The sequence below is a fragment of the Cotesia glomerata genome, linkage group LG6 (assembly GCF_020080835.1).
Source record: "Cotesia glomerata isolate CgM1 linkage group LG6, MPM_Cglom_v2.3, whole genome shotgun sequence".
Lineage (NCBI taxonomy): Eukaryota > Metazoa > Arthropoda > Insecta > Hymenoptera > Braconidae > Cotesia > Cotesia glomerata.
This window is the reverse complement of record NC_058163.1, coordinates 799746-814312: the sequence shown is the minus strand read 5'-3', so window position 1 is coordinate 814312 and position 14567 is coordinate 799746. Positions and strand designations below refer to the sequence as shown.

The 14567-nt window shown below is 25.1% G+C and overlaps 1 protein-coding gene across 1 annotated transcript; it reads right to left on the bottom strand.

Annotated features, from left to right (window-relative positions):
- Positions 1 to 948: 948 nt before the first annotated feature.
- On the bottom strand, positions 949 to 14497 carry LOC123266728 (phosphatidylinositol 3-kinase catalytic subunit type 3). Its single transcript, XM_044731109.1, has 8 exons — positions 14356 to 14497; positions 11520 to 11714; positions 7621 to 8261; positions 5220 to 5638; positions 3811 to 4286; positions 3366 to 3554; positions 1553 to 1803; positions 949 to 1430 (listed from the first exon to the last, which is right to left on the bottom strand). Exons 1-8 carry the CDS (start codon positions 14424 to 14426, stop codon positions 1030 to 1032), a joined length of 2643 nt encoding a protein of 880 aa, XP_044587044.1. The 5' UTR covers positions 14427 to 14497; the 3' UTR covers positions 949 to 1029.
- Positions 14498 to 14567: the final 70 nt, after the last annotated feature.

The window sequence follows — 14567 nt, the reverse complement described above, 5'->3', positions numbered from 1 at the left end:
AAAAACTAGAGTAACGTTAACTAACAACTAAACAATTTTTTAAAAATAATTTCATTGATAATTACCACACAGTTTCAGAGATATTTATTAATAAGTAATGAAAAATTTACCAGACTTTAGCCGAGGAGGGGATACGTTAATAAAACTGTGGCAACAACGCAAGTTTTGTGAGCCGAGAGAAAAATATGAGACACGAATGCGCTGAAAGAGTTGAATAGATTAATTGAATTTAAGGGTAACATTATAGTTATTAACGTTATTTAGTTATAAAAAAAAGTAACAATGATTATTTTATGAAAATAAGTATTTTTCTATATTTATAAAAATTCAAAAAGTTAATAAGTTGAATATAATAATATATATTAATCTTTCATAAGTTATAAAAATAATAGTCAGATAAAATAATAAAAAAAATACTAAAATTTAAAATCCGTAAATACATCAACATAAAAAATTCAATTACTGATTTTTCTGAAAAAACAAAACAATATTGTCAATTATTTTTTTTCTATTTGTTATTTGCATATTTGCTAGTGATTTCTGTCGTTTTTCAAGGACTTTTTTTTATGAATCGTCCTTTATAAGTCAATTTTTCAGACATTGTAATTATATTTCCGAATAAATGTAAAACAGAGGTTAATCTACAGTTAGTCCAAAACACTACAGTATAACCACTATAAAATATCTTAACGCTCACGCAGTGTTGCCAGACTTTTCAAACGATCAGTTTCTCGTTTGTGATTGGCTAAAATAAGTACATAAACAGCAAAAAGTTTTAAGCTTGTCAATAATGACTCTAAAGTATATGTACCATACACTCTAGCACAAACTTTTGACGACGGAAGTCGCGAGGGTACTACCTTAATATGGCAACTCCCTTAAAATTGATGATTAGACGTATAATTCTGTAAATAACAATAATTTTTACAAAAAAAATAATAAACAAAATTACCTGATTATGATTTATTTCTAATCTTTTGTATAAAAATAATATAATTTTACATCTGATTATATTCAAAATCTTATAAATTACTTCCGCCAATATTGAGCGAATTTATGCAATTGTTCAACCAGAGCAGCCATCACCGCGGTGACAGACAAGTCCAGTAAATTTTGTACATAGTGAACAGCTTCCTCGTCGCTCAAATCCAGTCTCAGTTTATCCTGGACTTTTTTCACAGCTTTATCCGGCTCAAGAGCAATGTCCGGAACACTGGCATCGACCATCAGCGAGAACAAATTTAAAATCAAATTTGCGTGACGTCTCAAGTGGAGAAACGCTGTGTAGCATTGTTTCCTGAACTCGTGGTAGTGTTCAGAGCCCACACCACCCATAGCTTCAACCATTTCCTTACTGAGCTTCATGGGAGGCGGCAGAGGTTTTGGGTCACGTCCCAAAATATACCCAAAGTCTATATGAAATAATTTACCTGAAAATTAAATTATTTATTTATCATGAAATATTTAAATATTTATTAAAAATAACTTAATAGATAATGAATAAATGAATTATCTTGTATTTTTTAAGAGTTTTTTAAAAATTTTTTTGTACCTGATGTAGTAAGTAATAAATTATCTAAATGACGATCTCCAACTCCTAGTACGTAAGTAATTATACAGTAACCAGCACAGCTGCGGACGTAAGTGTCCATAACTTCGGGAGCGATTCCGTATGGGCCAGTTTCTGATGGATGGTGCTTACGGAAGAAACTCAAGATTGATCCCTCGCTGGCTAAGACTTCAGCCACTGTGGTTGACTCGATAAATTGAAGAAAACCATGACGTGTACTCGTCGCCAAAACACTAAAAATAATTTTTAAAAAATTGCATTTAAAATTTTTGTCAATTTTTTTGACATGATTTATATTGAAAAATTATTAAAACTAGCAACCTTGCAGTCACTACGTGACTGCAAACTTGTGAGCTATAAGAAAATAAATTTTGCCTTATTATATAACTATTATTGTTAAATTGCACTGTACTTTCTGAATAATTGACATTGTTGAAGATATAAGCTCATCATGATGTTACACTCATCAAGAGCTTTCGTTTGAGTACCCACATGAATTTTTGATATATTTTTCATAAATACATATATATAATATATATAAATATATAAAATATATGAAAAATTGATGTGGGTACTCAAATAATAGGTCTGAATGAAAGTAATGTCGGGATGAACTTATATCTTTTAAAATGTCAATAGTTTACGAGATAAAAGGTAATTTCTTGATTATTGACACTTTTTAAGATATAAACTCATTTTGATATTACACTCATCGAGACCTTTCATTTAAGTACCCACATGGCATTTTATATATATTTCATATATATGATATTTGTAGAATATATAAATATATAAAATATATGAAAAATTGATGTGGGTACTCAAATAAAAGGTCTCGATGAGTATAACATCGGGATGAGCTTATATTTTTAAAAATGTCATTAATTGACAAGATACAATGTAATTTCTTAATTATTGACATTTTATAAAATATAAACTCATTTCGATGTTACACTCATCGAGTCCTTTCATTTAAATACCAACATGGTATTTTTTATATATTTCATATATATATATATGATATTTGTGAAATATATAAAATATATAAAAAATTGATGTGGGTACTCAAATAAAAGGTCTCGATGAGTATAACATCGGGATGAGCTTATATTTTTAAAAATGTCATTAATTGACAAGATACAATGTAATTTCTTAATTATTGACATTTTATAAAATATAAACTCATTTCGATGTTACACTCATCGAGTCCTTTCATTTAAATACCAACATGGTATTTTTTATATATTTCATATATATATATATATATATATATATATATATATATATATATATATATGATATTTGTGAAATATATAAAATATATGAAAAATTGATGTGGGTACTCAAATAAAAGGTCTCGATGAGTATAACATCGGGATGAGCTTATATTTTTAAAAATGTCATTAATTGACAAGATACAATGTAATTTCTTAATTATTGACATTTTTTAAGATATTAACTCATTTTGATATTACACTCATCTAGACCTTTCATTTGAGTACCCACATCAATTTTTCATATATTTTATATATTTATATATTTCACAAATACTATATATATAAAATATATAAAAAAAGTCATGTGGGTACTAGAATGAAAGGTCTCGATGAGAATAACATCGGGATGAGCTTATATCTTTAAAAATATCATTAGTTCACAAGATACAAGGTCATTTTTCAATTATGTACCTAGAGATTGAGTATTTTATATTAATACCTTTAATAAATTCTTTGTTAACTTTTTTTCTCGAGCGCCGGAGCCAGAATTAAAATAAAAAATCTATTAAATTAATTACCGATAAGGCGTTAATTTTAAATCCAAATTTTCTCTTCTCAGTAATTTATCCATCAGCGCAATAGTTTGTAAAATCAACTGATCCTGTCTCAAATCATCTCCATATTTAAATATCGCTATGTACTCAGTGTTATTCGTTGTAAGAAAAGTCAGCTTGGATGGCATCAGCGCTGATTTAAATAAACTTGCTCTAAAAAATATATAATTAATTAAATGATTAATAAATTAATTTATTAATTAATTAACTAATTTATTCATCTATTTATTTATTTAACTAACTTTTTTATTTGTTTATAAATTAATTAATTAATTACTTTTTTTATTTATTTATTTCTTTACAAATTAATCATTTAATCAATTAATTAATTTATTTATTAATTAATTAACTAATTTATTTATCTATTTATTGATTTGTTTATAAATTAATTAATTAATTATTGACTTACTTATCAGGAATAATTCCCTTTATAGAAATTTCCGGATCAAGCGGAAAAGGTATAGGTTCAAAATTAGAAAAATTAATTTTAAAATTTTGATCTTGCTCAGACAGCAAAGCCTTCAGACGATCAGTTTTGCGCTTCCTGTTGCCGCTTTCACGGGCTACTACCTTCACTAGAGCGACTAGTTGATCAATAAACAATTTTTGGCGAGCCAAAAAAGCTTTCCGCTTTTGCCAGATGACGTTCCCTTGAGTGAGAGCCATCGAGAACATTTTCATCACTGTGACATACATTTCTCTGACCCGCGTGTCTTGTTTGACAGTTATCGCTGGGTCTGGTTGGTCTTCGCACTCAATTGCAAGGTACCAGTATAAGTAATTAGCCAGTGTTGAATTTTGACATGCTCGAGTTATTAAAAATGACGCTAGATCCATCGGAGACTCTTGACTAGATGATGATTGGTTTGTTTCTGATTCACTGGACTAAAAACAAAAATTAATTAGTAATAATTAAATAAATTGAAAATTAAATTAAAATATATTAAGCAAATATAATTAATTAATTTAATTTAATTAATTAATTAAAAAAAAACAAATTAAGAATTAAAGAAAAATATATTACAAAAATTAATTAATTTTATTGATTAAATCAAAACAAATTAAAAATTAAATAAAAATATATTAAAAAAATTAATTAATTAATTACATGAAAAAAAAAATTTAATTAATTAATTAATTAATTAAAAAAAAAGCAAATTAAAAATGAAATAAAAATCTATTAAATAAATTAACTAATTAATTTAATTAATTAAAAAAAAAAACAAAGTAAAAATTGAAAAAAAATATATTGAAAAAAATTAATTAATTAATTTGATGAATTAAATAAAAAGAAATTCAAAATTAAATTAAAATATCTTATATGAATAAATTAATTAATTTAATTAATTAAAAAAAAAAACAAATTAAAAAATAAAGAAAAGTATATTGAAAAAAATTAATTAATTAATTTAATTAATTAAATAAAAAGAAATTCAAAATTTAATTTAAATATATAAAAAAAATCAATTAATTAATTAAATGAAAAAAAATTTAAGTAATTAATTAATTAATTAATTTAAAAAAACACATTAAAAATTACATTAAAATATCTTAAATAAATAAATAAATTAATTTAATTAATTAGAAAAAAAAAATTAAAGAAAAATATATTAAAAAAATTAATTAGTTAATTAAATTAATTAAATAAAAACAAATTAAAAATTAAATAAAAATATATTAAAAAAATTAATTTATTAATTAAATGAAAAAAAAAATAAATAAATTAAAAATTAATTAATTAAATAAATAAAAACTTTATAAAAAAAAAATTAAATAAATTAATTAATTAATTAAATTTAGTAAATAGAACAAATCTACCGTAGACATAGAATTGTTTGAGTGCTCAGGTTTTTCCATCCTCTCAATTTTTTCGCTCTCGCGAACAATCTTCAAATTAGCTGCTTTTATACTCTCAAAATTCTCGTACTTTAACGCCTGGACCAGCTGCAGGAGATAGAGCATCAGGTCATCGTCATTAGCTTGGTTTAATCTTGCTATTGCGTATCTTCTGACTGCTCGGTGAGTAAAGGCTGGTCCGAGAAGCTCCAGAGCGTCTTCTGGGTCTGGAGGACTCCAACTGGCAAGCATTTCTAAAGCTTGACGCTCCTCGCCGGCTACTTTCCAGTTTACGCACTTGACAAATTTAGTTAGTGCTTTTTTTTGGGTTGATAAGTAGTACCGGAACTTCCAGATTAAATCTTGCTCCTCTGTTGTCAGGGCAGTTGTTGGTGGATATCCTAAAATTAATAGTTTTATTAATTTTTTAAAGTCCCTAAACTAGTGTCTTAAATATCAAAAAAATTATAATAAACTAAATTTTATATAACAAATAAATTATTTAAAAAAAATTTTTTAATAATTTACTTGTTAAAAAAAATTCTAAAAGTTATTAATATCAATTATTATTTTAGTGACCGAATTATATGTAATATATAAATTAAAGTTTTAGCGCCTAGCGGTCAAGTGACTAGTAGATCTAAATTCAAGCCAACGGATGGACCCTGACAGAGCTCCTGACATGTTATCAGGGAGATCCAGGTTCGATTCCTGGCTTGGCAACCAACTCCATTTATTTTTTTCAAAGTTTCATTTCTATCATTTAATTAACATCTTTATAACTCGAACAGATACCACAAAAGCTTTCAGCTTCACTAGTATTCAAGTTCGGTGGATCCTCATCGAAATTATGTAAAGAGAGAATATGCCTCTCGACCAATATTGAAGATGGAATGTCCATCCGTTGGCTTGAATTTAGATCTACTAGTCACTTGACCGCTAGGCGCTAAAATTTTGTTATTAATATCTTTAAATTTTACTAACAACAAATAGCAAATAAATAATTAAAACTAAGCTATATTAAATAATGAATTTTGTTAAATTGCACTGTACTTTCTTAAATATTGACATTTTTAAAGATATAAGCTTATCTTGACGTTACAATTATCAAGAGCTTTCATTTGAGTACACACATGCATTTTTTATATATTTTTCATGTATAAATATATATAACATATATTTAAAAGATATAAGCTCATCTTGATGTTACACTCATCAAGAGCTTTCATTTGAATACCCACATGCATTTTTGATATATTTTTCATATATACATATATATAAATATATAAATATATGAAAAATTAATGTGGGTACTCAAATAAAAGGTCTCAATGAGTGTAACATCGAGATGAACTTATATCTTTAAAAATGTCAATATTTCACAAAATACAATATAATTTCTTAATTATCGATATTTTTTAAAATATAAACTCATTGTAATGTTATACTCATCAAGACCTTTCATTTGAGTACCCACATAGCATTTTTGATATATTTCATATATATGATATTTGTGAAATATATAAATATATAAAATATATGAAAAATTGATGTGGGTACTCAAATGAAAGGTATTGATGAGTATGATATCACGATGAGCTTATATCTTTAAAAATGTCAATAGTTCACAAGATATAATGTAATTTCTTAATTATCGACATTTTTAAAAATATAAACTCATTGTAATGTTATACTCATCAAGACCTTTCATTTGAGTACCCACATAGCATTTTTGATATATTTCATATATATGATATTTGTGAAATATATAAATATGTAAAATATATGAAAAATTGATGTCGGTACTCAAATGAAAGGTCTCGATGAGTGTAACATTAAAATGAGCTTATATCTTAAAAAATGTCATTAATTGACAAGATACAATGTAATTTCTTAATTATTGACATTTTATAAAATATAAACTCATTTCGATGTTACACTCATCGAGTCCTTTCATTTAAATACCAACATGGTATTTTTTATATATTTTATATATATATGATATTTGTGAAATATATAAAATATATGAAAAATTGATGTGGGTACTCAAATGAAAGGTCTCGATGAGTTTAACATTAAAATGAGTTTATATCTTAAAAAATGTCAATAATTAAGAAATTACATTGTATTTTGGGAAATATTGACATTTTTTAAGATATAAGCTCATTTTAATGTTACACTCATCGAGACCTTTCATTTGAGTACCCACGTGGCATTTTTTATATATTTCATATATATGATATTTATGAAATATATAAATATATAAAATATATGAAAAATTGATGTGGGTACTCAAATGAAAGGTCTCGATGAGTGTAACATCAAAATGAGCTTATATCTTAAAAAATGACAATATTTCCCAAGATACAATGTAATTTATTACCTAAAATAGTATTCAAAGCATCCCGAACACTAGAAGTAGGTTTAACTTCTCTAGTATTCCCACCACTGCGCAAACTACGAGCCAACTTATGATGTTTAGCTTCTACAAGATTTTCCGCCAGAATTTCATAGTCTGGAATGGTAACAACATCCGGCTGAGCTCGATGCTGAACAACTTCATCTCCATCTTTCTCATAGTAAACAATCGAGTACGGCATTCCGTCCATAGTAACCTCAGGAAATTCCACAGTGAGATACAAGTAATTAGACTCTCTTTTCTCGCGCTCATTGATCACTTCTATCTCGCGGAACGCCAAGCGATCCAGCCAGTCGACACGTGGCATTTGTCCATTGCGGCGTTTCTTAGCGAGCTTGGCGAGTCTTTGCATCTGCTCCTTCCCAGCATCTCGGGCTTTTCCTTGAGTAGTCGTGGGGACTGAGCCATCAGCTTCAACATTCGGCCAGACTCGTAGGTCCAGCATTCCCTGGCGGAAGACTCCGTGCTTTCCGAAGAGCGATATTGTCGTACCCCCGACGGCTATCTGTCGACCCGGGCCAGCGCAATCGTATATTGTTATTGCCAATTGCGCGTCTCGCGGCAAGTCTGAGTATGATATCGGCAGGGTCACCCATTGGTTCCAGCTGTTTTTATTTTTTATATCATTTATTTATTTTACTATTAACATATGAGCTGTTTTATTAATGAAAAACTGTCATGACATTTAATTTATCCGTCACTTAAAAATTTTTTTAATTTTCTTTAACAAGTAAATTATGGCAAAAAAAATTATTTTAAAAAATGCACTTGTAGAAATTTTATAAAATTAAAAATACAATTTTTTGAAAATAATTTTTTAGAAGAAAGTTTTTTGTTAAAGAAAATTAAAAAATTTTCAAGTGACAGCTAAATTAAATGTCATAAAATTGACCGAGAAGAAATCTAAGGTAAAAGCTCCAATTATTGACACTGTAAGAGACAAAGTTATTATTTAATTTTTTTTTAAGCAATCAAATATCAATATCGTTGAATTTTGTTTGTGGTAATGTCTCAAGTAATTTTTTTACTAATCAATTTCTTTTTTTAAAATCATAATCACTGATATTTACTAATTAATTTTAAATAATTAAATAGATTATCCGGAGACACCAATTATTGACAGGTTAAAAAACTGATTGATCTAATTATTGACATACCTTAGCCCCAATTATTGACACCTATACTAAGCATGCCTAGAATCATCTGCTTATTCTTATTTATCCAAACTTATTATTAAATAATCAATATTATTAAAGTTTATTAATAATAATTTCCATAAATAATTAATTACTATTAAAAATATAAAAATTAATTTAAAAATAATTTATTTAATCAGAAGAGTTCAAACTCTTACAGTTAATTTTTTAGGTAAAAGTAAAAAAAAGGCGTCAAAGCGCTGTCGAATGGCTGTCAATATGAGATTCAACTTAAAAATTATCAACTAGTTATTGACACCCATTATTTAAATATTATAAAGAAAACAATTAATTTCGATTATTCAATTTTATAAATTTTTCATATAGTGTTAATTAAAAAAAAAAGAGATCATATTATTAGATGAAGAAATGAATTTAAACTCGGCATTTTAAAAAAATGCTTTTCTGACCAAAGTTGTTAAGAAAATAGACGCTCGTAAGCTGGTTTCAACTGGTGCTAACTTTATTTTTTAATAATTAATATTTAATATCAACGAACAGTAATTTTTTTTCAATTTTTTAATTAATTAGAATTTAATAAAAATTTATATAATAGTTATTCTTATTACAGATAATTAAATATATTTAAAAATAATTTAGGGTGTCAATATTTAGATCACTGTCAATAATTGGGGCTTTTCCTAATCGTTGAATTTTGTTTGTGGTAATGTCTCAAGTAATGTTTTTGCTAATCAATTTCTTTATTTAAAATTATAATCACTGATATTTACTAATTAATTTTAAATAATTAAACAGATTATCCGGAGACACCAATTATTGACAGGTTAAAAAACTGATTGATCTAATTATTGACATACCTTAGCCCCAATTATTGACACCTGTACTAAGCATGCCTAGAATCATCTGCTTATTCTTATTTATCCAAACTTATTATTAAATAATCAATATTATTAAAGTTTATTAATAATAATTTCCATAAATAATTAATTACTATTAAAAATATAAAAATTAATTTAAAAATAATTTATTTAATCAGAAGAGTTCAAACTCTTACAGTTAATTTTTTAGGTAAAAGTAAAAAAAAGGCGTCAAAGCGCTGTTGAATGGCTGTCAATATGAGATTCAAGTTAAAAATTATCAACTAGTTATTGACACCCATTATTTAAATATTATAAAGAAAACAATTAATTTCGATTATTCAATTTTATAAATTTTTCATATAGTGTTAATTAAAAAAAAAAGAGATCATATTATTAGATGAAGAAATGAATTTAAACTCGGCATTTTAAAAAAATGCTTTTCTGACCAAAGTTGTTAAGAAAATAGACGCTCGTAAGCTGGTTTCAACTGGTGCTAACTTTATTTTTTAATAATTAATATTTAATATCAACGAACAGTAATTTTTTTTCAATTTTTTAATTAATTAGAATTTAATAAAAATTTATATAATAGTTATTCTTATTACAGATAATTAAATATATTTAAAAATAATTTAGGGTGTCAATATTTAGATCACTGTCAATAATTGGGGCTTTTCCTAATCGTTGAATTTTGTTTGTGGTAATGTCTCAAGTAATGTTTTTGCTAATCAATTTCTTTATTTAAAATTATAATCACTGATATTTACTAATTAATTTTAAATAATTAAACAGATTATCCGGAGACACCAATTATTGACAGGTTAAAAAACTGATTGATCTAATTATTGACATACCTTAGCCCCAATTATTGACACCTATACTAAGCATGCCTAGAATCATCTGCTTATTCTTATTTATCCAAACTTATTATTAAATAATCAATATTATTAAAGTTTATTAATAATAATTTCCATAAATAATTAATTACTATTAAAAATATAAAAATTAATTTAAAAATAATTTATTTAATCAGAAGAGTTCAAACTCTTACAGTTAATTTTTTAGGTAAAAGTAAAAAAAAGGCGTCAAAGCGCTGTCGAATGGCTGTCAATATGAGATTCAACTTAAAAATTATCAACTAGTTATTGACACCCATTATTTAAATATTATAAAGAAAACAATTAATTTCGATTATTCAATTTTATAAATTTTTCATATATTGTTAATTAAAAAAAAAAAAAGATCATATAATTAGATAAAGAAATGAATTTAAACTCGGCATTTTAAAAAAATGCTTTTCTGACCAAAGTTGTTAAGAAAATAGACGCTCGTAAGCTGGTTTCAACTGGTGCTAACTTTATTTTTTAATAATTAATATTTAATATCAACGGACAGTAATTTTTTTCAATTTTTTAATTAATTAGAATTTAATAAAAATTTATATAATAGTTATTCTTATTACAGATAATTAAATATATTTAAAAATAATTTAGGGAGTCAATATTTAGACCCCTGTCAATAATTGGGACTTTTACCTTAAATAATCTAGTTTAAAGCTATATATCACGCATTCTTAGAAAACCGCAAAAAATTTTTTTTTTGGTCCATAATTTTTTAACTTTTAAAAAAAAAAAATTTTTTTTTTCCTTAAAAATAAATTTTGAAATGAAAAATTTTGTCAAGTTTTTATAATTAAAAATTTATCGATAAAATTAATTAATAATTTTTTTTTTTAAGTATAAAAATAAATTTTATAAAATCATTTTGATTTCAATGAATCCTTTTAGCAGTGCAGGTCATTTATTTTATTTTATCACTTAAATAATTTTTAAAAATATTGACTTACTTCCAGCGAACAGAAAAATGTTTGTACGCAGTATGAACAGGCAATGCAAGGGGACGACCACCACCCCAAATTTGTAAGGATGCTGCCAAGTCTCCTCTTCCACCTCCTGCTCCGTAGAGTCCAGAGAATTTAATCATCGGGTCTAATAATAATTTATCATACTCTGGGCGTTGTCTTACACCTTCTAATGTACCTCTTAAAAAAACAATTTATATAACTATTAGTTTACATAATCTTGGTGATTAAAATATTAATAATTAAAATTAGATCAACCATATGTTTGATATCATATTAATTTATATTTATGAGAATAAAATCAGCTGATCATTTTTTTTAATTTTCATTTTAAATTAATAGAAAAAAAAAATTTTTTTTTAAATTTGTTTTTTATTTCTACAAGTGGAATTAAGTCAGCTGATTGTCAATTTTTTAAATTTTTATAACAAATAAATTCTAATAAAAATTCTCAAAAAAATTTAGACCAATAATTACTTTTTTTTTTTTAACAAATTAATTCCAATAATAATTCTTAAAAAAATTTACACCAAAAATTACTTTTGATAATAATTAATAATTAATAATTATTACTTAATAATAATAATATTTTTAATTTATCATATGTTCAATAATTTAAAAAATTATATGACAAATAAAATTATGGTAAAAAAAATTGACATGTAAAAATTTTAAAAAATAAAAAATGCAATTTTTTTAAAATGTTTTTTTTGGACAAATTTTTTTGTTAAATAAAATTGAAAAATTGTTAAGTGGCTGCTAAGTTTAATGTCATCAATTTTTTTATTTTTACATAGGGTAAGTGTGGGTATTACTGCAGTTTTTTTCGTAAATCTCACTTCGAAAGCATTTTTATAAAATTTTCTCAAGATAATAATAACTTTTTTTTTTAAACAAAAGTTTGACTTATTATTAACCCAAAATAAAATCAACAATGAGAGAAACAAATATTTTCGTTAAATAATAAGCATTTAAAAAGAAGTCTAAATGCATGTATTACTGCAGGTCTTAAAGTAGCTTGCTCCTATTACTGCGAGTCCATTACTGCAACTGATCCAGTTACTGCGTACCTGTTACTGCAGAACAGCTATATTTTAGGATTTACTTAAAAATGAACAAAAACTTATCAAAAAGAAAATTTATTAGTTTAATGTAATAACAAAAATTCTTCATAATCTAAATAATAAGTAACACAGCCTTAACGTATTATTAATTGACCAGAATTCCTAAATTTTAATTGATGTAATCTTACAATCTACTGATTATTGCTTTCCTGGACTTGCCTCGACTTCTTATTTTTTTGTTTATTAACTTTTGATTTTTTATTGATTTTATCCATAGTTTATTTTTCACCTCGAGACAACTTGATTCACGCACTTATTTAGAAGTTAGAATAGCCGTGTTTACGTCCGCAGTAATAGGTACAGACATATACAAATAGAGGCGCTTCTATTACTGCAGTCGACTGAGAAAATTGCAGTAATACACGCACATGCGGTTTTTCGGTATTAATTACTGCATGCTTAATTGAATAAATTTTACTGATTAAAATGTAATTTTTATTAATTATTTGATTCTAAAAAAGGGTTAGGGTAAGTGTGGGTATTACTGCAGTTTTTTTCGTAAATCTCACTTCGAAAGCATTTTTATAAAATTTTCTCAAGATAATAATAACTTTTTTTTTTTAAACAAAAGTTTGACTTATTATTAACCCAAAATAAAATCAACAATGAGAGAAACAAATATTTTCGTTAAATAATAAGCATTTAAAAAGAAGTCTAAATGCATGTATTACTGCAGGTCTTAAAGCAGCTTGCTCCTATTACTGCGTACCTATTACTGCAGAACGGCTATATTTTAGGATTTACTTAAAAATGAAGAAAAATTTATCAAAAAGAAAATTTATTAGTTTAATGTAATAAAAAGAATTCTTCATAATCTAAATAATAAGTAACACAGCCTTAACGTATTATTAATTGACCAGAATTCGTAAATTTTAATTGATGTAATCTTACAATCTACTGATTATTGCTTTCCTGGACTTGCCTCGACTTCTTATTTTTTTGTTTATTAACTTTTGATTTTTTATTAATTTTATCCATAGTTTATTTTTCACTTCGAGACAACTTGATTCACGCACTTATTTAGAGGTCAGAATAGCCGTGTTTACGTCCGCAGTAATAGGTACAGACATATACAAATAGAGGCGTTTCTATTACTGCAGTCGACTGAGAAAATTGCAGTAAAACACGCACATGCGGTTTTTCGGTACCAATTACTGCATGCTTAATTGAATAAATTTTACTGATTAAAATGTAATTTTTATTAATTATTTGATTCTAAAAAAGGGTTATCTAACTTTTAAATGTAAAAAATATATTAATTAGGTGATTTATATAAAGAAAAAGACTTTTTACGACCACCTCTTTTTACACTGAAACTCTTAAAAAAGATAAAATTATTCACTTCTGTAACTACTTAATTTTTATAAATTAATAACAAATTGAATAATTGTCATACTCATAAAACCACTATGCAATTATTTTCCGAAAAGTTTAAATTAACAGAAATAATTTTTTTTTAATCAAAAAAGTCATAACCCATTTATTGATAATTAAAACAAGAAAATCTGCAGTAATACCTACACCTGCAGTAATACCCACACTTACCCTATAGAATTTTTTTGTTAAAAATTTAATATCTAAAAAATCAAAAAAAAAATGTCTTATTTTTTTACAATAATTTAATTGTTATAAAAATTTATAAAATTGTTGATTTTATTATTATAAAATAAAAAAATAAAAATTTTATTAACACTTACATTTTTATTTGTATCCTTGTGTCTAAAGATGAACTATAAACATATGAAAATTTATCATTAATGTCATCCATTATTAATTACATAAATAACACACTGATTAAATAATGAATTAATTATTCTTTAAACTAATTATTAATTTTTTTATTCTTTTTATTATTTATCAAAAACAAAACAATCCGTCACAATCAGCTGTTATTTTAACACTGTTATTT

Coding starts and splice junctions, on each gene's coding strand:
- LOC123266728 (XM_044731109.1), bottom strand. CDS start 14,426: ATGGATGACATTAATGATAAATTTTCATATGTTTATAGTTCATCTTTA. Junction 8,262..11,519: donor CATTTTTCTGTTCGCTGGAA/GTAAGTCAATAT, acceptor AAATAAAAACAG/CTGGAACCAATGGGTGACCC. Junction 5,639..7,620: donor TGCTTTGAATACTATTTTAG/GTAATAAATTAC, acceptor TATTAATTTTAG/GATATCCACCAACAACTGCC.